This window comes from Macrotis lagotis, chromosome 1 (assembly GCF_037893015.1).
Source record: "Macrotis lagotis isolate mMagLag1 chromosome 1, bilby.v1.9.chrom.fasta, whole genome shotgun sequence".
NCBI classification, from domain to species: domain Eukaryota; kingdom Metazoa; phylum Chordata; class Mammalia; order Peramelemorphia; family Peramelidae; genus Macrotis; species Macrotis lagotis.
Genome location: NC_133658.1, coordinates 742453857 through 742480534, shown reverse-complemented (window position 1 = coordinate 742480534; position 26678 = coordinate 742453857). Strand labels below are relative to the sequence as shown.

Sequence of the window (26678 nt, the reverse complement as noted above, 5' to 3'; positions counted from 1 at the left end):
CTTGCTCATTTTGTTTTCATTCACATGTTCAAAGACTTCAGTATAGGGGCAGCTAGGTGGCGCACCAGCCCTGGAGTCAGGAGGACCTGAGTACAAATCCAGCCTCTGACACTTAATAATTACCTAGCTGTGTGACTTTGGGCAAGTTACTTAACCCCACTGCCTTTCAAAAAAACCACAACAACAAAAAAGACTTCAGTGTAGCCGATGAAGCAGAAGTGGGTGTTTTTCTGGGATTCCCTTACTTTCTCCACAATACAGTGAATGTTGTTAGGTTGGTTTCTAGCTCTTCTGCCTCTTTGAAAACCAGTCTACTGTCCTAGTTATCCTTGGTTCATATATTGCTGAAGTCTAGCTTGTAGAATCTTAAGCATAACCTTGCTGGAATGTAAAATGACCATGGTTGTTCAGTAATTTAAACATTCCTTGGCATTGACCTTCTTTAAGATTGAGTTGTAAATTGATCTTTTCCAATCCAGTGGTCTTTGTTGCATTTTCCAAATTTTCTGGGATATTGAATACAGCACTTTATCAGCATCTTTTAGGGTTTTAAATGACTGAACTGGAATTCCATTTTCTTCACTACTGTTATTCTTAGCAGTGCTTTCTGAGGCCCGCTTGACTTAATTCTTAAGAAGTCTAGCTCTAGATCAGTAATCAAACCATTCTGGTTATTGGTGATACATAGTTCTTTATGTATTCTTGCCACCTCTTCTTCATTTTTTTTGGCAAGGCAATGGGGTTAAAGTGGCTTGCCCAAGGTCACCCAGCCAGGGAATTTTTAAATGTCTGAGACCGGATTTGAACCCAGGTACTCCTGACTCCAGGGCCGGTGCTCTATCCACTACGCCACCTAGCCGCCCCTTGCCACCTTTTCTTAATCTCTTCTGTTCCTATAGTTTTTGCCTTTTACCATGCCCATTCTTGCATTAAACATCTTATTTTCTTGAAGAGATCTCTCCTTTCCCTTTTATTGTTATACTCTTTCTTTTCATTGCTCCTTTAGGAAAACTTTCTTCTCTCCTGGAATTCTGCATTCAGATGGTATATATCTTTCTTTCTCATCTTATGTTTTCTATCTTTCCTTAGATACTTGTGAAGCCTTATTAGATAACCCATTTTGCTTTTATGCTCTTCTTTTTCCTTTGGAATGTTTTTGTTTCTGCCTCTTGTAGATCATGTCTATATGGTCTGATGGTTTTCCCTAACTCAGTTTGTCTGAATTTTGCATTAAGTTCATGATTGGGGCAGCTAGGTGGCACAGTGGATAGAGCACCGGCCCTGGAGTCAGGAGTACCTGGGTTCAAATCTGGCCACAGACACTTAATAATTACTTAGCTGTGTGGCCTTGGGCAAGCCATTTAACCCCAGTGCCTTGCAAAAACCTAAAAAGAAAAAAAAAGTTCATGATCTAATCCAGTCAGCTCCTGGATTTCTTTACATTTGTCTGCAAAGTACATTGATCTAGTAATGTCCATGAGTCCTGTTTTGGGTGATTGAAAAAGAATGTTATAACCAGTAAATTATCTTGACAAATTTCCATTAGTCTCTGCCCTGCTCCATTTAGTATTAAAAAACCAAACCTGCCTGTTGTTCCAATTGTCTTTTGGTTTCCTGCCTTAGCATTCCAATCCTGTATGATAGATGTGACGCTTTTTTTTTTTTTTGGTGTTCTGTTTAGAGGATGTCAGTCTTCATAGAATTGATCAATTTTTGGCCTCTTAAGGAACAGTGGTTGGAGCATAGACTTTTACTACTCTGATACCAAATGATTTGCCTTGTATTTGAATAGATGACATCCAGTCATTTGTGAGCTCTTATCCCAGTACTACTTTTCTCACCTTTTTATTAACTAAAAGAGCTATTCCATTTCTTCTAAAGAGATTCTTGCCCATAGTAGATAATCATTGGAACTACACTCACCCATTCCCATCCATATAAATTCACTGACAACTAATTTATCAATATTTCTTTCTATATCTTATCTTGATTTATAGATCTTACATTCCAATCTATTCAATATTGATCTTTACAGCATTGAACTTTGCATACACCCCAAGCTTCCTTTTGGCTTTAGTTCCAGCCACTAATTATCACTGGAGCTACTTGTAGTTCTCTTCTGCCCTCCCCCTGTAGTGTTCTGGACGTTTCCAATCTGAAGAGCTCATCTAATGTCACCTCTTAAGATTATTCATGGAGGTTTCTTAGCAGATACTGGAGTTGTGTGTGTGTGTGTGTGTGTGTGTGTGTGTGTGTGTGTATAGATAGATAGATATAGATATATAGATAGATAGATTTTGCCATTTCTTTCTGTAGCGGATCACTTTTTGTCCCTCCTATATATCAGTAATATCATCAGATTATATAGTTTAATTATCATCCCTACATAGATGACATACATCTGTATCTAACCCTGTTCTCTCTCTTTAGCTTCAGACCTGCATCACCTGTCATTTATTTGCCATCTTTAACTCAACATGTTTAAAATTGAATTCATCTTTCTCCCTAAACCTTCCTCTCTTTCAAATGTTTTATTTCTGCAAATACACTATGGCCCTTTCCGGTCTCTGAGTTTTGTAATCTGGATATTCTGTACTCTTTCTTCATTCTCCTTCATTTCACATATCTAATCAGATGTGAGATCTTGTTTCCTACCTTAATTCTATTTCCTTCACCCAGTTCTTCTCTCTACTTGTACAGCTATTACTGTAGATCAGACCTTTATCACCTCTTGACTAGATTATTGCCTCCTGATTGGTCTTCCTATCTCAAGTCTCCTTTTACTCTAATGTATCTCCACACTGCTGCTCAAGTAGTTTTCCTTAAGCCTAGATCTGTTTACTCAGCCAACTCCAGTAGCTTCCTGTTGCCTCAAGGATCCAATATAAATTCTTCCATTTAGCTTTTAAAACTATACATAACCTGACCCCAACCTATCTTTCCTGCTTCATTAGAAATTCTCCTTTTTGCACCCTGCAGTCTAGATGAATTGGACTCTTCTGTTCCATACTCATGGCACTCCAGGCCTTCCTCTTTACCTTCATTTGTGGCCATTTCAAATGCCTGGAATTCATTCCTTCCTTACCTCAGATTGAAATACCATCTTCTACATGCTGCTTTTTCTGATCTGTCATCTTCAACTGCTAGTGCTCTCCCCTCCCACATTACTTTACATACTTTATATTTTGTATTCATGAACATGTTTGTGCTTTACATATTTTTATGCTATTTCCACATTAGAAGGTAAACTCCACGAACACAGGGATTATTTGTATTCTCAGCACCTATCATAGGCATTAAAAAATAACTTGATTAATTGGTTACCTAACTTGTAAATAATTGACATGTGATAATTTGCCTAAGAAAATTTAATGAAAGAGGCAGCATGATATGATTGAAAGAATATGGTCTGAAGGACTCAAGAGAACGAGATTTCATCCCAGTTCTCCTCATATAAGGAAGGAAACTTGAACAAATTGATGTACTCTTTGCACAGAGTATTGCTGTTTAAATTCCTTTAAACGTACTTGAGAGACAGGTTGTCATAGTTTAAAAGTGTACTGGACTTAGAATTTTATAGGTTGCATTGGGTTGGGTTTTTCCTTTGACTTCTGTTTCTCCATCTGCAAAATGGGGGCAATACTTATAGTAATAATACTAAAGTCCTTTTCCATTTTAATATTTGATTTACTGGTTTTTACATGTAGGTTTCCTTATGAAACATATAACATTAGATCACATTGCACATGCGTAATACACATTCTGTAGCTATAGGTGTACTGTGACCCTTCACTATTTGAAATTGACTTATTTTTATAAGATTCATTATCTGGATATTTTTGACTTTTTACTTCTCAAGAATATGTCATTATTGAACATATATATTCTCTTTTATAGAAGATAATTATGTTTATAACCAAGATTCATAATATATAGATATAAATTGGAAGAGGAGAGACTAAAAGAAATAAGCCCATTTTTTAAATCACTTTTTGTTAGTTGCCTTCTTCTAGAAAGTATATTTTTTTCTCTTGGTTTTTTTTTTTAAGTTTTGTTTGATTTTTTTTGGGTTTTTTTTGCAAGGCAAATGGGGTTAAGTGCTTTGCCCAAGGCCACACAACTAGATAATTATTAAGTGTCTGAGACCGGATTTGAACCCAGGTACTCCTGACTCCAGGGCTGGTGCTTTATCCACTATGCCACCTAGCCACTCGGAAAGTATATTTTTTAAGTATTTTTCCATGGTAATCTGTACTTCTTTCTGTACAGTATCATTAGCAAGGAGAAGTAATAATTTAATTATTTGTGTCCTTTGCCATGTTTAGTATGTCTATAGTGAATCAGCTAAGTGGTGCTGTGGATAGAGTACTGGATCTGGAGTCTTCCAACAGTCCTGTGATCCTGGGCAAGTCACTTTAACTTCTGTTTGCCTGTTTCTTCATCTGTAAAATGGCAATAAAAACAGCACCTACCTCCCAGGATGCTTGTGAGGATCATGAGATATTTATTTTATTTTTAGGATTTTGCAAGGCAAATTGGGTTAAGTGGCTTGCCCAAGGCCACATAGCTAGGTAATTATTAAGTGTCTGAGGTCATATTTGAACTCAGGTACTCCTGACTCCAGGGCCGGTGCTCTATTCACTCTGCCACCTTAGCCGCCCCAATCATGAGATATTTAAAAAGCACTTATCATGATAGACACTCTGAACAACAGTTAGCCCAATTTTGATTTTTTTCCAGTTCCAATAAACTTGATTTAACCATTAAAATTAAATCTTTATGTGGAAAGAGATTTAGTTTCTCATATTCTGTTTGCCTTCAATTAGCACAATTGTGTATGAGTCATATATATCCTTAAAAGCCACATCAAGGACTATTTAAAATGGAAAATGTAGAAGTCAATGAATAGTCTTAGAATATTGCAGTTGTTGTTTTAAAGAAATATTTATATGCACACGCACACACACAAACATAAATATGTTAATAAATTTCTTTCTTTACTCTTTTCCAGGATAAGGAATTATTCTCAGGATTTCAAGAAGATGACTGGTCAGCAGACTGTTGGTTTAGAACACTCATCCACTCTTCATAGGCCTATTCTGAATCCATCAGCAGATGTGACAGTATGAAAAATGCGATTTTTCTTGGAGTAGATAGAGGCAAATGTTTTCAGTCTAACCTTTTCAACTCATTTCATCTCTTGTTTTACCTTTGTAATACATAGATGTTTTTATTTTTTAAAATTGATGTTTTTCTATTTCTCTATATTCAAGTCCCCCCATGTCTTTATGATTTTTTCCCCACTAACCTGACTTTACAATTTGCCCTTTTAAAGGTTTTTTAACTTGATCCTCTCCTAACTTCTTTAAATTCATTTCTCTCTCATTTTCTTCTCTATATCTCTACATAAGCCATATTCTCCAGAATATAGATGTTAAAGTATAAATTTCTAAAACCGAAGTAGATTTTTCTTATTCTTTACGTTTGATTTTTTAAAATCTACCTGCATTTTTGAAAATGTAGGAAGTTTAATTTTTAATTCAAATAATCTTAAATATTGTGTTACAGTTCTGGGTTTTTTAATTTTTTTTTGTTTTTGCAGGGCACGGGTTAAGTGACTTGCCCAAGGTCACACAGCTAGGTAATTAAGTGTCTAGGGTCAAATTTGAACTCAGGTCCTCCTGACTGCAGGGCTGGTGCTGTATCCACTGTGCCACCCAGCTGCCCCATGGGTTTTGTTTTTTTTTTTAAGAAATAAAATCCCCGGGGTGGCTAGGTGGTGTAGTGGATAAAGCACCAGCCCTGGATTCAGGAGTACCTGGGTTCAAATCCGGTCTCAGACATTTAATAATTACCTAGCTGTGTGGCCTTGGGCAAGCCACTTAACCCTATTTGCCTTGCAAAAAAAAACAAAACACCTAAAAAAAGAAATAAAATCCCTAGCTGTATAATATTGGACAAAAACCAACTTTTCTGGGCCTCAATTTCCTGTGAAAGGAATTATGATTATTACTGAATATATCTAATGATAGATGATCCTCAAAATTTCTTCTGATCCTCATCCTATAAAGCTGTAAAATCTATTTTAGTTTAGTTTCACCAATAACCAACCCCCAACCCCCTGTTGAGTGATGTCATTATATGTTAGGGCAAACTTAGCTTCTCTATTTCTGTCCTTTATTATCATATTTTGATAACTGAAATTATGAATTTTTAACCCTCTTTTTAGGGGAATATGATGTTATAATGTCATTTAATTTGCTGCTTTTTACTATTCGGAAGTTATTTTTTTCCCTTAGGAAACTAAAATGACTCAAGAAATCGAAGAAGCTTTGAAGATAGCTGGTTATAATTTTGAACAATTAAGTGCCACAGAAAAGGTAAGCTAAATATAATGTGGTTTATTGTCCTTGCCATCGAAAGTGTTCTGTTTTTATGGATTAATAAAGGGAATATATGTATCTATAGCTATATCATCTATATCTATATATATCTTCCTTTTACCTCTCCATTTTGATGTGACAATGGTCAGATTAGAGGTGATGTAATTTCATACTGTTGAACTTCACCTCAGCCATTATTAATTCTTGACTGAGATTTTGCATTAAATCACTAGTTTCTCTGTAAATGCAAATACTTTATAGGAAATACTTTCCTCCCAAGAACTTGCCTTTCTGATTACTAGAATATTACTGATACCCAGAAAGAAATAAACATTTCTTAAAAAGCTTTTTGAGGCTTTAATACTTACAGATTTCATAATATTAATTTAATATTTTATAAACATGCTTGAAACTCATAAAAATGATTTATAATTTGATTTTTGTTATGTAATGCTTGAGATAACATTGAACATTCCTAATGATTTATACCTAGCATATTGTGATGTGATAAATCATTGCACAGAAAGAACAAATGCTGTTGATGATATTTTCTGTCTATAAAATCCATTCTTTTTCTGTGAATGTCAGGCAGAAGCAGCAAGAGGAAATAGAAATGAAGAAATGGAGGGAATAAATAGAAACCAACTGCAATGGTGGTCATAAATGCTTATAGGGACAATGAATAATTGAGCAAAGAAGTCAGCCAGTAAACAAATTAAAAAAAAGAAAAGATTCTCCACCTTTGGGGATAAAAAAGCCTTCTGATTCCTAACATAGCATCTTTTAAATTAATTTAGACATAGAAAAATTTTAGTATGAAATTTGCTAACATTGCCCATGAATAAAGGAAATTTTGTTGCAAAATGCAAAAAATTTTAAGTCTATAATACTGAAAATTGCTCTCGATATATTTTTTAACATAATTTAATATTTTAAAGGAGAAAATACACAAAAACCATGTTCATAATATGTAGTCACTTAGGAACCAGTACTTTACAAGTCTTACTGCTACACTGGAAGAGTGTTAAAGAACAGCTCTTTGATATAGAGAAGCAGAGAAAGATTTAGGCTCAATAGGGATTGAAATCCAGCTTCAGATACTATTTACCTCAAGTTTAGCATACTGACTACAATAGGTCCTACATAAATGTTAGCTATTAATTATCATTATTAGCTTCTAAGAGAATCAGTGGCTTTGAGTTAAAGTTAAATAGTAAGGAGACCAGATAAATAATCCTAAATGCTAGCAGAACTAAATTTGAGCAAATTTAATGTCTAGCATTTTTATTATATATATCTCTCTGCCTACCAATGTCTACTTAGTATCTGTATTGAATTTGAATTAGTACCAATTAGATTTTTATAAAAATAGTGTTTTAAGTCTTTAGTTTTCTTTCAGAGTTGGAAGGAAGCTCAAAGGTCTGGTCAGAGACAAATAGTGATCACTTCTCAGCATCCTTCCCAACATGTCTCCACTTGAAGATCTCCAGCAATGGAAAATTCACAACCTCACAGGGTCTTCATTTTATATCTTGACAGCTCTCAATATTAGAAAGTTATTTTCTGTTTTTTTAATGTGGAGATGAAATCTGACTCTCAAGTTGGAACAAGCAAAAAAAGTCTAATTCTACTCTTCATACCTACCCTTTAGATCATTATCTGTCTTGTGAATATTTTTATTCAGGCTAAACGTCATTAATTTTTCAAATACATCTTTATTTGATTATATAACTTCAAGTAATAAATATCCTTTCTTAAATTTCTTTTCTAGAACTGAACATGTTCTTATCAGGTCAGAATGCAGAAGAATTGTTAATGCCTTTGTTCTAAACATTCTGCTTTATTAATGCACCTTAGACTGCATTAACTTTTTTGGCTACTATATGTCACACCAGCTTATGCTGCTTGCCAGTGTTTTCCACAACAGTCTCCCCTATTATGTGGCAGAGTGGTTACAGTGGAAAGCATACTGAATTTGGAACCTAGGGATTTGGGTTCATATCTTGTCTCACTACCAGCATAACATTGGGCAAATCATTTAACCTTTCTGAGCCTTAGCTTTCCCATCTGTAAAGTGAGGAATTGTACTAGACAGCCTTGAAGGTTCCTTCAAGTTTTTAAACCTGTGATCCTGTATTACAGTTGTATTTTAACATGTACAGAACTTTTCATCTATTATTAATTTTTGTCTTTTTCCATTGGAACATTTCTCTCACAAAGATCTTTTTAGGTAATGATTCAGTTTATTATTTTATCTTTCCTTTTTTTTATATTAGTGCCTTTTGTACCTCCTGCAAGCCCTTGTTTATCTATATTTGAAACCACTTGTATTTGACAAATTATCAAAAAGCAATTTAATAGGGTTTTTGGTTTAGTTTTGTTTTTGTTGTTTTTTCAAGAAAGAAAACTAAGGTTGGTACCAAATCAGTCTTAAATCCCACACCATCAAAATTTGTAACATAACATTTATTGATGTTCATAATAGCAATTGTAAATGGTAGGCTTTTTTAAAGTTTTAACATGCCAATATAGTGTATTAAGGAAAGTAAACACTACTTTTTAAAATTTAAAGAATTTCTGAACTCCAAAGGATCTCCATTAGTGATCTGGAAAAAAAAATGATTTCCAGAACAATCATTCCTTGAGGTATTCCACTAGAAATGATTTACTCTGATCTTAAGCAGGAGATAGAAGATCTTGATAAAAAGTACTGAATTTTGATTGTTCTCTTTCACCAGATTGATTAGTACATGTCAAGTATTCAAGTTATTGAATCTAGAAAATTAGCACCAGATTTGGAAAAATAATCTTGGTTAGAGTTTTAGACTGCTTGAAATTTCATGTTATTTTCTCTACCCCATCCAGCCTATTTTTTGTCTGGCTTATTAATTCTTTTCTTTGTTCATTTTCTACCTGCAGTACTTTTTCCTGAATTATGTGTCCTGATTAACTCAGTGTGCTATACTTTCAATTCTCTGGGTCATAGGCATTCTTTATCTGCCTGTTTTTTTCTTCCTTTCTTCCTTTCTTTTTTTTCTTTTTTCTTTTTTTCTTTTTTTTTAGATTTTGCAAGGCAATGGGGTTAAGTGGCTTTCCCAAGGCCACACAGCTAGGTAATTATTAAGTGTCTGAGGCCAGATTTGAACCCAGGTACTCCTGACTCCAAGGCCAGTGCTCTATTCACTGCGCCACCTAGCTGCCCCCTGCCTGTTTTTTCTTATGAGGATCTCCAGGTTTTGGTCATCTGAATAGTCATGCATCTCATTGAGAAGCCTTTCTAAAACTCTAGGGCACAATGTCAATGAATACAGTACAAGTAGGAGCATCTGGAGAACTTCTTCAGCTAAATAGGGAAGCCTCTTGAATATGTCACAATGGTCAGGAGACTTTTGTTGCTTCAGATTTCAGAATATACTCATCTCAAAATTGTAAATGAGCCAGAGGGCAATGGAAAAGATTGTTTTTTTTGTTTTTTGTTTTTTTTTTTAGGGTTTTTTTGCAAGGCAATGGGGTTAAATGGCTTGCCCAAGGCCACACAGCTAGGTAATTATAAAGTGTCTGAGACCAGACCTGAACCCAGGTACTCCTGACTCCAGGACCGGTGCTTTTATCCACTATGCCACCTAGCCACCCCAGAAAAGATTGTTAATAGACACGAGTCCCATTCAGTGTAGAGATGTGACTTTGTACAGCACCTGGCACTTAAAAAACTTCCAAATGCTTTTGGACTTGGGTTCTTATCGTAGCACTCAGTCACAACTTGGGCCTTTATCAAGTCAGTCCTCCTTCCCAGACTGTAGGCTCCTGCTTATAAAATGGGCTAGAATCAATGATCACCAAGTTCTCCCCAGCTCTATGTGCTTGACCTCAGTAATCTGTGAAGTATGCTGTCTGTATGAGAAGTAATTGAAAGGGTATCCCTAAAGAGATGTTTGACTCAAGAGGAAGTAGGCTGACCATGCTCTGACTAGGTTAAATATTTCATGAATGTATTACTTAAGAGGTCTCTCCACTGCACTGGTGGATGTCCCTTCTATTGATAGAAAATCAACCTCTACAGCTTGAGAAATTATGGGCAAGTTCTACCCTTATGGAGCAAAGTGTCCACCTACCTATCAGTGAGGATAAATCTTCTGATCTAGGAATTGACAATTGTTCATTCTTTCTTTTTTCTTTCTTTTTTTTTTTTGCAAGGCAAATGGGGTTAAGTGGCTTGCCCAAAGCCACACAGCTAGGCAATTATTAAGTGTCTGAGACCTGATTTGAACCCAGGTACTCCCGACTCCAGGGCCGGTGCTCTATCCATTGTGCCACCCAGCCGCCCCTGTTCATTATTTCTTATAATTTTGAGAAAGACAATCTAAGTAAAAATAAATTGTTAATGTTACAATTATTTTTTAAAATAAAATTAGATGTTGGAATGCCTAGAAAATCAAACAAAACAAGAAACAGATTCCCTTCTAGAGGTTCTTGAGGAAAAATTTCAGCAGCTTTTTACATCACTCAAGTCAAGGTAAGCATACATTTTTATGAAATCTATTTAAGGCAATGGGGTTGTGACTTGCCCATGGTCACACAGCTAGGTAATTATTAAGTGTCTGAAATCTGGATTTGAATTCAGGTGCTCCTGATTCCAGGGATGGTGCCCGAGCCACTGCACCACCTAGCTGCCCCAATAAATATTTTTTTGAGAAGGGGGGGGAGAAAAAAATAGGAGCAAAACTGAAATCTGACAATGTTATGTTCTGCAACTATAGATGCTCTCCTACTCGCCCATCCCCCACTTCCCTGTCTCTTCAAAATAAGAATGAGGCTGGGGCAGAGGTATTTTTATTTCTATTTGGGGCCAAGAATATTCTTTGTAATTTTCCAGCATTCCTTTTTGATTTGTGGTACTGGTTCTTTCCATTTAACTTAGCATCTTGTATATTCTGTTCTTGCCTTTATTCCCTCATTTTACATCATTTCATGTCTTTCCATGTTTCATTGTAGACTTCAAATTTACCATTTCTTATAGCACAGTAATAAACCGTTACGTTCATGTACCATATAATTTGTTGATTCTACAGTTAATGAACATTACTTTGCTTTCCAGTTCTTTGATAGTAAATATTTTGTGTATTTGGGTCTTTGAAAAAACCTTGACCTTGATAAAGTGTGTTTAAAAGGATGAATTCCCAATGAAGCATACAAGATTTGTGAAGATACAAGTATACCTTTCAGTGTATTAAGATACTTTTAATTCAGAAACCTATGTGATATGCATCCTAATACCTTAAATTTATATAAGGCTTTATAATTTTATCAAAATTATTTTTCCCTTGTGTTAAAATTTTCATGTTTTAGCTATTAAATATATATATATATATATATATATATATATATATATATATATATATAAATTTAAGGCATTGGGGTTAAGTGACTTGCCCAAGGTCACACAGCTAGGTAATTACATAGGTCAGATTTGAACTCAGGTACTCCTGACTCCAGGGCCAGTGCTCTATCCACTGCCCCACCTAGCTATCCTTAGCTATAATATATTTATAGTAGAATTTGAGTACATCATTCAAAGGAAATCTTTGCATATAAGTAACTTAAAACAATAATTGCATGATAAAATTCTTAGCAACATCTAAAATGGCATTCTCATTAGAATTTTTTTTTAAATTGATGTAGTCATTGAAATTCTAAATGACCTACAAACCTTTTTATCTTTACCGAAGGAAAAGAAGTTTGTATGAAGAAGTTGCAAGAAATACAGAAGACTATTTAGGTGATATAATAATGGCCAAAAGATATATTGAAAGGAAAAAGAATGATTTGGATGCAGCTATGAGAATTGCAAAAGAATTGAAAATAGCACCTTCCCTGAGAACATATTGTGACCTGAATCAGGTAATCTTGCGAAATCATGGAAAATTAACTATTTTGGTAGTAATTAATTTTGCATGTTTTTTGAGACTGGAGAAAGTCTGGGAATATGATTTTATGATTAAAGATAAAAATTGATTTAACTCAGTCAGCAAACCAGTCAGAAAGCATTTATTAAGCACTTATGTGTGAAGCCTCTGTGCTGGCTTTCTCTTTCAAGAAAGCCACGGGATTTGATTTCACAAATTAATTATTGATATGTCTTAATTACAGATTATCTGCACTTTGAAGTTGGCATTTGACAGTGAATTGTCAGAAGTGAGTTCTCTGAAATTCAGACGCTCTCTCAGGTGAATAATGGTTTAGATTTAGAAGAACACACAGCTATTAGATATATTAAAATGCATGGTAATTGAGTTTGAATTTTATTAGAAGTGATGCATTGAACTTTTGGGATTTTCCCAAGTAACGTAAACATTTTAATTATAAAAATTAGAAATTATTTTTGTTTACGTGTTGGTCACTTATTTGTTATTTAATCTGATCAAATTGATAAGTTTAAATTTAGGAATTTCATTATGTTAAAGTGTTAATTATTTAAGTCCAACACTTGTACTTTGTTATAGGTTGAAAATGAATTGCAATGAAATTACCTGTATGTTTAAAAATATGGGAAAGATAGAATTTGAAGAAACTTCAACGTAAGTCTTATTTTTAGAATAATTTTTTCAGAAATTTTGTTTTTAGAATAATGTTCATTTCAGATCAAACAATTTCACCAAATATGCCAAAATTTATATGAAATGTGAGACACTGAAAGATATATGATTTCATCATCCTTTGAGGTAGTTTAGAGATGCAATAAATAAAGTGCAGGGTCTGTGTAACTCTTGAATAAATCACTAACCTCTGTTTGCCTCAGTTTCCTTAATTATAAAATGAGCATAATAGCACCTATTTCATAGGATTGTTGATAAGATTAAATGAGATGATATTTGGGATTTTTTTTTTTTGGTTTTTGGTTTTGTTTTTGCAAGGTAGAAGGGTTAAGTGACTTGCCCAAGGTCACACAGCTAAGTAAGTATTAAGTGTCTAAAGCTGGATTTGTACTCAGGTATTCCTGACTCCAAGGCCACTGTGCCACCTAGCTGCCCCATGAGATATAATTTTAAAGCATAGCATAGAGCACACAGCAGGAATTAAATAAATTGAAAATGGCACCTTCCCTAAGAATACATTGTGACCTGAATCAGGTAATCTTGAGAATTTATAGAAAATTAACTATTTTGGTAGTGTTTAATTTTGCATTTTTTTTAGACTGAAGAAAGTCTGGGAATATGATTTTAGGATTAAAGATAAAAATTGGATAATTCAATCAGCAACCAATCAGAAAGCATTTATTAAGCACTTATGTGTAAAGGCTCTGTGCCAGAATACAACCACTTTATTTTTTTTTAAATTTTTGGAAGGCAGTCAGTAGGGTTAAGTAACTTGCCCAAGGTCACACAGCTAAATAATTATGTGTCTGAGACCAGATTTGAACTCAGGTCCTCCTGAATCCAGGGCTCTATACATCGCACCACCTAGCTGCCCCTTCACTTTCTCTTTCAAGAAAACCACCAGATTTGATTCATAAATTATTGTTGTGTCATTTAATTCCTTTCCCCTTTGTGAGTCTTGTCTGTCTTTACCAATAAATATGCTTCCAACATAATATATAGAATATTGGAAGTTAAATTTTAAAAAATTTAAAAATGCAGTAAGTTTTGTTAATGTTTTTAATTTACAGCCTCAGAGATCCTTTGTAAAATATTATGGAATGCAAATACCACCAGAGAAAGTGGAAGGTTGGAATATATGAGCTATATAATTTCACATGGTAATCATGACTTCTACTTCTTATCTCACATGTAAATACCACAAGGCCTTGGAAAATGAAGAATCCACCAATAATGGAATTTTAGATTATAAAGGAACAGGTAGTGTCAGTGTAGGCTTGAAAATTTAAGGGCAGATAAAAGAAACCGGGTTTCCTAAAATTGCAATACCCACAGCCCAGCTATAAAGTTAACTCTACATTTGTAAATGAACACTTAAAATGGACAATGAGGAAAAAACAAAGATAATTCAGTATTTATCATCTTATTTAATGGATACATTACTGAATTTTTAAAGAGCAATGTAGTTTTCTTAGTTACTGATTTTAAAAACATGTATACTTATGATATAAATTCTTTTAAAATTTTGAGTTGTAATTTCTCTTTCAGCCCTTCACCCACTGAGATGGCAAGCAATATTGTATCAATTATATAAGTGAAGTCATGCAAGACATATTTTCATATTAGCCGTATTGCAAAAAAAGTGCAAGAAAAAGTAGGCTTCAATCTGCACTCAATTCATCAATTATTTTTTTCTGGATTTAGATAGCATTTTTTTATTGTGAGTCCTATTGAATTGTCTTGGATCATTGGCTTGGTAAAGAGTAGCTAAGTCTTTCATCGCTGAGCACCACCACAGTATTGCTGTTACTTTATGTAGTGTTCTCTTGGTTCTGCTCACTTAACTTTGCCTCAGTTCATATAAGTCTACCCAGGTTTTTCACTCTTTCCCCCCCCCCCACTCCTGTTTCTTATAGCACAACAATATTTCATAAGTCGTTGCTACAATGTGTTCAGCCATTCCCCAATTTATAGCTATCCCCTCATTTCCAATTCTTTGCCCCCACAAAAAGAGCTTTCTATATATTTCAGTACATAAAAGGAAAATATAAAAGTTTTTTCCCCTTTAATCTCTTTGAGATACACATTAAGTAGTGGTATTGCTTCATCAAAGATAGCTCTTTGATGTAGGTCCAAACTGTTCTCCAAAATGGTTGAACAAGTTCACATTTCCACATTAGCAGCCCTATTTTTCCACATCTTCTCCAGAATTATTATTTTCCTTTTCTGTCTTGTTAGCCAGTGTGGTAAGTGTGAAGTAGCAACTCAGAGATGCTTTAATTTGTAATTCTCTATTAGTGAATTAGAGCACTTTTCCATGGGACTACTGATAGCTTTGATTTCTTCTTCTGAAAACTGTCTCTTTGTATCCTTTGACAGTTTTATCAATTGGAGAATGCCTCTTATTTTTATAAATTTGGTTCAATTCTCTGTATATTGGTGAAATGCTATCTTTACAGAAAAAAATTGCTATCAACTTTTTTTCCTCTCTTGCTTTCCCTCCATTTTAGTTGTATAAACCTTTCTAATTACATGTAACTTGTACTTTAAAAAACTTTTTAAATTTCATAAAATTAACCATTTTACTTCCTGTGATCCTCTGTCTTTCTTATTCCTAAATTCTTCCTTAAACCATAAATATGATGTGTAAATTTCTTTATTTTGCTTATGCTGTCTCTTTATGTTTAAATTATGTACCTCTTTCCATCTTATTTTGGTATACAGTGTGAGATATTGCTCTATGACCTAATTTAATTTTAATATGAAAGCAGCTACTTTTAGAAAAATTTCTGCTTCTCATTTTAAAATGTAAATGAATAGAGAAAATGTAAATCCTGATGAGTTGCAAAATAGTGTTCTGCCATCCTTTGAAGTTTAACTGTTTTAACAATAATACCTCCAGCTTGAAGTTTTTCCTGTGTATTCCCCAATAGTTCTATTTAAATTTCTCTTATTGATTAATATGACTAATTAAATTAAAATTGTTTAAATAATTCATTAAAATGATTAATAAATATGATTAAACACTTTTTATTTAAAATCAAAGAACCTTACATTCTGAAAATAATTTAAAGACTATTTTACTGGAAAGAAAAATGAAATTTAAGAGAAATTGTGATTAGTACAAGATTATTTGGCAAGTTACCATTAGGTAAATTTACCATTAGGTGAATTGCCCAGGTCTATTTTTCCTTTTATTTTTTTCAAGGCAATGGGGTTACCCAAGGTCACACAGTTAAGTGTGAGGCTGAATTTGTATTCAGGTCCTCCTGATTTAAGGGCCAGTGCTCTATGTACTGTGCCACCTAGCTGCTCCCCTACCTAGGTCTCTTGATTTTAATTTATTTTTTCTATTAATTATTTCTTTTAATATTTCTATTAATATTTTCCTATATAACTTTACCCTTAAATACTTGACATGAAGAAGTAAGCCAGGGTTTTTCCAGAAACAGAAGAATCTATAACGTTTAAGAAAAATTCTTAGTTTCCTCCTGGGTTATTATAGATTTGACTATAGTTCTTTGACCTCTAGACATATCAGTCTAATTCAACAAGTCTGGTTTGTCTAGATTGAGATGTTGAATGAGATAAAATTTGATGACATAGCCTCTCTCTTCTAGAGGCTTTTTGTAAGTGTCTTAAGAAAATGAGCCTGAGGGCCTATATTTAGAGTAATTACAGTATGAAAAGGAGCAATTGATAGGACTTGGTATATAATTGGATACCAAAGATAACCCAGTTATATAGACTCAAGGTAGATAAGTAGGTGTTAACTGATCAAAAAAATCATATTATTTTACATTATAAATGAATTTGGTGGAAAGCAGTGTTATGTGAGGTTTCAAAACTTAGGAGAAAGGTCATCATCTAGGGCTCTCAACTTTGGAGGCCTGCCTAAACCAGATTAAAATGTAATTGGGAAATAAAATTTAATTAAAGTTTAATTCAATAAATATTTGTGGCTTTCTAAACTTGTGGTTCTTCTAGTTTAATAACTTTGATCTAGAGAATGGGTAAATGGTACTTTTAAGTTTGGATAGGAATTCAAAAGAGAAAGGGGAAATGAAATTAATCATAAATTAACTTGAACAAAAGCATAGGTACAAGAGAACATAGGATTGTTTGGGAGTGAATATTAGACCTCCTTAAGTTATAGCAAAGAATTATGAAGGGGAATTATGTGAGTTTAGGACTGAAAAACTCCAGTAGCATAAAAGTTTGAACTTAAGGAGTTACTGATAGATTGACTCTAAGCAGTATATAATTATTTTTTTTAAATCAGAATTCATGATTAGATTTCTGCATAAGAGATATGTTGTCATTTATTTGAGCACTGGATTGGAGTGAGGAGGAAGAGGAGCCCAATCTAAAAACCACTGCAAGAGTCTAAGCAAATGATCCTGAGGGATTATATTAGGGTGATAAAAGTAAGGAAAAGGGATACAATTGACAGGACTTTGTAAAAAAGAGTGGATATCAAAGCAACCCAAAGATTGCCAAAGTATATGATGAAATGGAGAAATCCTAAGGGGATGATACTTGCTATAGCAAGGATATGGAGGAAGCAGAAAGTGAAGGAATCAGGAATGATGTTTAAATGTATTACCTTAGAATAATGAAGTCAGAATGAAGGGCATATTTGAGGAAAGATAATGAACTTGGTTTTAGACATAATTCAGGTTGATGGGACATTTAAGTAAAAGTGCCTTGTAGGCAAATGGAAATATCAGTCTGTACCTTTGGAAAAGAGGAGTACTAGAAAAAAATTGAGGTGTTCTACAGAGAGATGGCTGAAGTCATGATAGTAACATTGTTGAGGTAAAAGGGATACAGAGAAACAAGACCCAGGGTAGACCCTTGGGGACAGAAAGATGATGTTTCCAACAGTTGAAGGATTATTTAGAAAGGGGAAAGAGGTTCTTTTTTTTTTTTAGGTTTGGGGTTTTTTTTTTTTTTGCAAGGCAAATGGGGTTAAGTGGCTTGCCCAAGGCCACACAGCTAGGTAATTATTAAGTGTCTGAGACCGGATTTGAACCCAGGTACTCCTGACTCCAGGGCCAGTGCTTTATCCACTATGGGGAAAGAGGTTCTTTAGAGAGTCTTGTATCCCCCTAAACTATAAAAAAGAAGGTATTCAGTAGGATAGTATTGTCAGCTGTCAGAGTTTGTAGTGAAATAAAGGAAAAATTCTACTGAAAAGTTATTTGATTTGGCAATTAAATCATTAAGCTTTGAGAAAACAGTTTGATACAGTAGACAGCTTTAGTTAGATCTCTTGCTTGAGATCAGGAAAAAGTTGAAAATCTGATGTGGACAACTTTGTTCTTCCCCCCCCCCCCCAATTCCTGTATACCAATAAAAAGAAAAACAAAACAAAGTGTTAACAAATGCATACAGATAAGCAAAATAAATTTCCACATTGTTATGGATAACTCCCAAGAAATAAATAATGATGACAAGTTGAGAGAATTATCTTTTTTTAGTTGTCAGAAAGAATTCCTGTAAAGGAGAAACTGAAGATTCCTAAAAGGTAATAGAGGTAGGTGGTATAGTAATTAAAGTGGGAGTTAGACTCTTCTTGAGTTCAGATCTAGCCTCAGACTCTTTGTTAGCAGTGTGATTCTGGGCAAGTCACCCAACCCTGTTTGCTTCAGTTTCCTCATTTATAAAATGAGCTGGAGGAGGAAATAGCAAATCACTCCAATACCTTTGCCAAGAAAAGCCCAATTGGAGCCGCAGAGTTGGGTGAGTAAAGATTGAACAATGAAAAAGTAATAAGATAATTGCTATAGCAAGTACCTGTAGGAAACAAATGGGAATGGGATCCAGGATGGCAAATACAGATGTTGTTAGCCTTAATTAGTAGGGATATCTCCTCTCTGACTGTAATATACTTTTTATATAACTATATTATATATATATATATATATATATATATAATATAGTTATAAGTTGTCAGAGACCTTTATTTGATCTTCTTGGAGTATACTTGACAGTTTTTTATTTCCAAGCTGGCTTCTTGTTTATTGTCTGAATACCTACAAGTATTCCCCTTCTGCTGCACACCAAAAAATGACCAATTGCTATATCTGAGAGTGTATATATTTGTTTTGATTAAACTGAATCTACGTGGATTTTTTGATAATCTTCACCTTTCTTCAGTCTAGTTGAAGATATGTTTTTAAAAATTTATTTTGTCCAAAGTATTTCTTGTATTTGATGTACTTCTTGATGGGCCTGGAGTGTTCTCTTCAAGCTATCTGAATATTAAATTTACCGTATGAAAAGGAAATCATGGCCACATCAGATGAATATGAATAAATGACATTAAAAATTCATTAACCTGAACATTCTCTAAAATCTTTCCAAACAGATTTCATTCTGAAGACAATGAAGGCATTGGACAGAATGTTCATAAGCATATTAACAAAAAGGAATCTTCAAATTGTGATTCATACTTGTCTGTAGAAAAGATTAAGTTTGAAACTGCTGCAACAGTTGAGGAGGCACAGCCCCTCATGCAGCATGAAGCTGGTGATGCACATTTAGAAGCAAAGAGTGTCCAGCACCAAGAAGAGAGAATGTCTGTGTCCTCTCCTAAAACTGTTGCTGTTTTACCACAAATGGGATCTAGCCCTGATGTGATCATAGAAGAAATTATTGAAGAAGATCAAGAAAGTAAGTTATGAAAAATTAATTCATCTGAATAAAAAAAACTTTGTGAGGGGAGGAATGAGCTTCCATCCAGATATCTTTCTTAATCCACGGACTTCTTACTGTCATTGTGGATCTCAAGATTAATATCAACCTCTATGATCTCAACCCTGTTGTGTCCATCTTCTCCTCTGGTTTCTTTCTTCCCTGTCCCTGAAATGTGATTGGTTTAAAGCATTTGAAAATTCATTCCATTTATCTTAGATGTACCAAACTAGATAGGACTAAAATGGTACTGGTTTTTGTGTATTATTTTCTGCAATCAGTCTTATTTCTTAAGTGACATCTCAAATACAGATCCTTATAAAAAATTACTTGAGTTAAATTCTTCTGATATGAAGACTTTTATAAATTACCAATGACTATATAAAACTTAATTCACAAAACATAAAAAGGTTTTAAGAATAAAATGCTGTACAATTAAACAATCAAATTATGATAAAATATTCAATCTTATGTGTAGTGCCAACAGCAGGGTTGCTTTTGGTGAACATCATCAATTTTTCTTTCTTTTTTTCCCTTTTCTTAGACCTACATACTGATTTCTTATTTCTTGCCTTCAAACAGGCCTAGCTCTCCCCTAATATTAAAATTACTTCACTAGACCCTGTTACCCCCTCAAATTTTTGTCCTAATTTCTCTTCCCCTTCTTGACCAAACTCCTTGACAAGCTATTTAAACATCAGACCTCCACTTTCTTATTCACTGCATATCCCTTTTGATGTCTTATTTCCAACCTCACTATTAAACTGAAATTGCTCTCTTCCAAGTTAGTAGGCAACTACTTAGTTGCCTAATCTGATAGTCTTTTCTCAATCTTCCTATTTCTTGATCTCCCTGATGTATTTGATAGAAGGTTATTTCCTTGATATTCTCTCATCTGAGTTTTTGTGACAATGCTCTTTCCTGGTGCTTCTCCTACTTGTCTTACCACTGTAGTCTGATTTGCAGTCCTAATTGTGGTTGTGCTCCCAAGTTCATATTCTAAATCTTTTTCTTTCTCTATGCTATCACAATAATTTCATCAGCTTCCATGGATTTTTTAAAAATTATTAATTTATTTTTCCAACCACATGCAAAGATAGTTTTCAAGAATGATTTTTTTGTTATGTTTTGAGTCTTTAGTTTTTTTTAGTTGGTGTATTGGATAAAGTACTGGCCCTGGAGTCAGGAAGACCTAAGTTCAAATACAGCCTCAGACACTTAATACTTACTTAGTTGTGTGACCTTGGGCAAGTCACTTAATCCCATTGCCTTGCAACTCCCCCCCCCAAAAAAGAAATGAGTCTTTTAAAGCTTCCATGGATTTAGCTAATATCACTATTCAAATGACTTACAGATCTGTATATCTAAACCCATTCTCTTCTGTAAGTTTCAGTTCCTCATCACCAATTGCCTATTAAATTTTTTTTAAAACCAGATCTCATGCAAATCTCTGAAATTCAGCCTGAGGAAAGCTAAACTTAACCTTTTTTCCTCAAATTTGTAATTTTAGTATTATCCCAGACTCTTCACTATACCTTACCTCACATATCCAGTCAGTTATAAAATCTTGCTTTTTCTACCTTTGTGACATCTCACACCTAACCTTTGCTTTTTGTACATAGAGCTGTAGCTTTAGTTTTAGGTCTTTATGATTTATTTTTATTGCTGATGCTTCAAATTCCTCCCCATTCCAAACCATCATCCCCACTGCTGCATAATGCATGTCTGATCATGTGAAATCCCCTTCCCTTCCCAATTCATTGGATTCCTATTGCCTCAAGCACCAAATTTAAACTTTTCTGTTTAGTCTTTGAAGTTTCTCACAATGCAGCCACTACACCTTTCTATCCTTATCAATTATTATTACTTTTCTTTCACTTTATATACCTGCCAAATTGGCCTTCTCTCTCTTCCTCGCAATTTGACTTTCCAGTCTCATTTCTATAGCTTTGCACTAGCTGTCCCCAATCCCTGGAATCTCCCCCCGCTTTAATTTCAGAGAAGCCCATTATTCCTTCCAGACCTAATTCAAGCACCATTTTTTATATGAAATACTTTCTGATCACCCTAACTACTAATCCCATTTCTCTCAAATTACATTGTACTTTATTTGTATTTATTTTCTTTATATTTTCTATTTGTGTACATATTCCAAGTTCCTTCCAAAGAGCAATTGTGTCATTCATTGTACTTGTATCCTCAGTGCCTACTACAGTTCCTGGCATATAGTAGGTACTTAATAAATACTTGCTGGATGGTGATTTCAAAATGACATAGAAGAAAGAGAAACTAGGTGATAACTCTTACAGTCATTACAATCAATATGTTAAGAATTTATGGCAAGTTGGGAGCCTCCATCATGCTTCCATTTTCTGATGCAAGGTATCTTGACATTTCAGGTACAATTTTTAATATAGTCTGCTATTGTCATTATTAACAAGATTAATAAAATTACATTTCTTATTTTGGTGAAGCATACTTCATAGAGCATATTATGGAGGCTCCTAGACATCAAAAAAAGCCTTTGCAGAAAAAGTCGGTACCTTGTGGACTCAAAGCAGGTAAATTTCAATAACTACATATATTTGACTTTGTTGATTTGCAGTATATATTTTGACAATTCATTTATCTAGCGTTTTTCAGAAATAAGATAAATCTCCTTTGTAGCTAAAACTTAGCCATTTAAGTTCTGAACTCTATAAAGCCATTTTTTAAAAATGAAAGTCTTTCTGATTCTTCCTACTTGTAAAGTATAAGCAGTCAGATATGATGACACTCAGTGCAAGCCCAGTAGGGAGGTTAAAACTGGCAGATCTCTTGAGCAGAAGTTTTGAACTGCAAAGGGCTATGCTGAGCAAATATCTGCACCTTAGTTCAATTTCAGCCTTTGTCCAATCCCCTTAACCCTTCCCAAAAGCTCCATAAAAGTTACAGATGACAGCTAGGGTAGGCACAGTGGATAGAGCACTGGCCTTGAATTTAGGAGGGTTGGAGTTTGAATCCAGCCTCAGACACTTCACTCTTACTAGCTTGTGTGACCTTGGGCAAATCACTTAACCCTTATTTCCTCACATCCAGGACCATCTCCTGATTCATATCTGGCCACTGGACCCAGATGGCTCTGGAGGAGAAAATGGGACTGGTGACTCAGCGCAGCCCTCCCTCACTCAAATCCAATTCACGTGCTTGTCCTGGCACCTTGTCCTGTCACCTCCCTGATGTTGTGGTCTTTAAAAATGAAAGACAAAACACACACACACACACACACACACACACACACACACACACACTATGAATAATGTTAGCTGTATACCAGTAATGATAATAAAAGGCTAAATCTTAAGCATTGAAGTGAAATTGATTAGAATCAATCTTATCAACTTATAAAATTCTTGAAAGTTCTAGAAATTCCCTCAAATTACTCAATCCAATCCTCTGCCTTTTTCTCCTCTGTTTAAGCCTGCAATTCATCAAGGGTCAGCATAAGAAAATAAAAGTCATGTTTTGTTTGAATACTATCTTTCCATTTTGTTAAATTATCAGTATTAGAGAAGTATTGTTTTCTACTGTTTATTTCCAGGTTGACTAGACTTGGTTAGTTGTAATGTGGAACACCCAACACCACCACTTCCCAACCTTATTTTAAAAGGAAAATGTGTACTAACTTCCAGACAGTTGACTTAAGAATGAACTTTGGGGACGATGGCCATTGGTAAATTGTGAACAGACCATATTATCAGAGGGTTGAAGAATATATTATTTTAAATGTTCCATGTGTTGTGACTAGAATCTTTTTCTACTGTGAACATCTTTTTAGGAAGTCTTAGTGTTGTAGAGATTGGAAAATTGATTTCTCTAGAAAAATATCATTGCAAATTATTCCTTATAAGGGTCATTAATTCGAACCCAACTTATATCTTATTCATTTAGTTTGTGTGATGACTCTCTTCTGCAGGTTCTCTAGAACTAGTTTTTGTGAGCCATGTAATACATCCTTGCCACTTTTATATTCGGAAGTATTCACAAAGAAAAAGTGCAACAATATTGGAAAAGAAGTTGAATCATTTTTGCAACAAGAGTCTATACCTCAGTCCTTCAGATATTTTGGAGCTAGGTAATTAAGAAACATCATTCAAAAATGTTAGTTTTTTTTCTGTCAAGGATACTTCAATGTAGTAATGTTGACTCAACAGGTAAAGGCATCTCTAAATGTAGTCATTTGCTCTTGAACAATAGGAAGGATATAGTAGTCTCATAAATGTTACTTTGTTATATTCATATAAGTGGTTTAATGAACTTAAATCTTTAAATTAAATTAATAAATACAACCTATGTACTTGTAAACTTTTCAAATCACAAATGACTGAAAAATTATTAAATGATCAAGGGGAATATAAAACATTCAACTTCCTATGGTGAAGGAAATATTTTTATAATATGACTAAGGAATATTTCCAAAGGAAAAGAGTAAATTTATTGTCCCTTTGCTTATACAGCAGTTTTACTGTGGCATGTTTTATGGATTACTCATAGGTATTTTTCAAATAAAATTGTTGACTAACTATGGCTCCTTAATTTTAAATGTATCAACTAGGATTACATTGAGCATAATTTTTAGAGCAAGAACAGAACTTTATGGGGGAGGGTGTTTTGCTGAAACATTTTAATGTTTCCTTTTTCAGTTCCAGTTTATTTACAGCCGCTCCACCAATCCATGCAAAAGGCAAGCAATGTGTTACCTATTACATGTGAAATCATACAAAACATTTCCATATTAGTCATATTTCCCCAGAAATGCAGAGTTCATCAGTTCTTTCTCTGGCAATGGATAACAATTTTCATCATGAGTCCTTTGGAATTGTCATTTTTATAATATTGCTGTAATGATGTATAATTTTCTGGTTCTGATCACTTTGCTTTGCATGAGTACATGTAAGTCTTCCCAGATTTTCCTGAAACCATCCTGCTTGTCATTTCTTAGAACACAGTAGTATTCCATCACAATCTTACACAATAATATATTCAGCCATTCCCCAGTTGATGGGCATCCCCTTAGTTTCTAATTCTTTGGAACCATAAAAAGAATTACTATGAATGTTTTTTGTACATATTAAGTCCTTTTTCTTTTTCTTTGATCTCTTTGGAATACAGACCTACTTCTTTAAATATAGATCCAAATTGTTCTCCAGAGTGCCAACCACCAACAGTGCTTTAAGTGTTCATATTTTTCCAGATTCCTTCTAGCATTTGTCCTTTATGTTATCTATCATGTTAGCCAATTTGATAGGTATAGGCTGTTTTAATTTGCGTTTCTCTAATTAGTCACTTAGAGCCTTTTTTCTATATGATTATTGATAGCTTTGGCTTTTTTCTTTAAAACGCTTTTTATATCTTTTGACTTAATTGGGGGATTACTATTATTTTTATAAATTTAGTTCAGTTCCCTAAATAGTTGAGAATTGAAGTCTTTATCAGAAATTTGCTATAGAAAAATCTTCTCTGTTTCTCTTCCAATTTTGGCTGCATAGGTTTTGTTTGTGTTAGAACTTTTTTAATTTTATGGAATCTGAATTATTTATTTTACCTCCTATGACCTTCTGTGTCTTGTTTGGTCATAAATCTTCCTTAACCATAGATGTGACAGGAAGATTTTTCCCCACTCCCTAATTTGTTAATGACATTCTTTTTTATTTCTAAGTCATGTATCCACTTTAACCTTACCTTGGTATACAGTATGAGATGTTAGACTGTGCCTAGATTGCTTTCTGATTTTCCAAGCAGTGTTTTTGTGAACCAGTGAGTTTTTGCCTTAATAGCTAGGAGCTTTAGATTTGTCAAACACTCAGTTATTGTGTTTATTTTTGTATATTTCCTACCTAATCTTTCTTCTCATCTACTACTGTTTCTTAGTACCAGATAGATTGTTTTGATGACTATCACTTTATAGTATAATTTGAAATTTGTTACCACTAGATTGCTTTACTTAACATTTGTGTCTTCAATTTCCTTGATTTTTTTCAAACTTTTATTCTTCCAGAAGAATTTTATTATTCTTGTTTTATAAAAATGATTCTTTGGTAGTTTTATCTGTATGATATTGAATAAATCATTTAGATAGAATTGTAATTTTTAGTAATATTGTCTTAGTCTACTATGAGCAATTAACATTCCTACAACTGTTTAGATTTGCCTGTATTTGTATGAAAAGTTTTTGTAATTGTGTTCATATATAAGTCCTTGGGTTTGTCTTGGCAGGTAGACTCCCAAGTATTTTATTTTGTCTGCAGTTATTTTAAATGAACTTTCTCTTTTTTTATCTTTTCCTGATTGTTCCTCTGGTAGAATACAGAATTTTTGATGATTTATGTGTATTTATTTTTATATCTTGCAACTTCACTGAAGTTAATTATTACAACTAGATTTTTAGTTTAATTCTCTCATTTCTCTAAGTAGACCATCATATCATTTGCAGAAAAAGTGGTAGTTCTGTTTTACTATTGCCTGTTCTTACTTCAGCTTATTTTTCTTATCTTTCTGCTATGTAGAACAGTATTGAATAATAATGATGGTAATAGACTCTTTGCTTTATAGCTGATTTAATTAGAAAAGTTTAGCATATCTCCATTACAGGTAATTCTTGTTCATGGTTTTAGATACTACTTATCATTTTAAGAAAATGTATATTTTTGTATCTTCTTCTATTTCCCAGTATTTTTCATAGGAATGGGGCTTGAATTTTGTCATAAGCTTTCCCTATATCTATTGATTTATGATTTGTGGGGTTTTTTTGTTTTTGATATGGTCATACTGGCATATCATTTTCCTATTATTGAAATAGCCTTTCATTCCTAGTATAAATCCTGACTCAATGTTTGATCTTGTAATATATTGCTGTAATTTTTGTATTAACATTCATTAGGGGAATTGGCTTATATATTTTTTTTTGTTTTGACTCTCTGGTTTAATTATTAAAACCATATTTGTATCAGAGAAGGAATCTTGT

The 26678-nt window shown here is 33.8% G+C and overlaps 1 protein-coding gene across 4 annotated transcripts in view; it reads left to right on the top strand.

Annotated features, from left to right (window-relative positions):
- RNF17 (ring finger protein 17) overlaps nt 1-26678 on the top strand; it is a 109712-nt gene that overhangs the window by 9786 nt on the left and 73248 nt on the right. For 2 of the 4 annotated variants that reach the window (XM_074216257.1, XM_074216256.1), the window contains exons 4-12: nt 5012-5123; nt 6300-6380; nt 10796-10896; nt 12110-12281; nt 12531-12607; nt 12884-12958; nt 19350-19654; nt 22150-22236; nt 23631-23789. In XM_074216257.1, the coding sequence (XP_074072358.1) occupies nt 5012-5123; nt 6300-6380; nt 10796-10896; nt 12110-12281; nt 12531-12607; nt 12884-12958; nt 19350-19654; nt 22150-22236; nt 23631-23789 (1169 nt within the window). The remainder of the gene's footprint in view (nt 1-5011; nt 5124-6299; nt 6381-10795; nt 10897-12109; nt 12282-12530; nt 12608-12883; nt 12959-19349; nt 19655-22149; nt 22237-23630; nt 23790-26678) is intronic. The other 2 variants (XM_074216258.1, XM_074216259.1) reach the window with 2 other exon arrangements.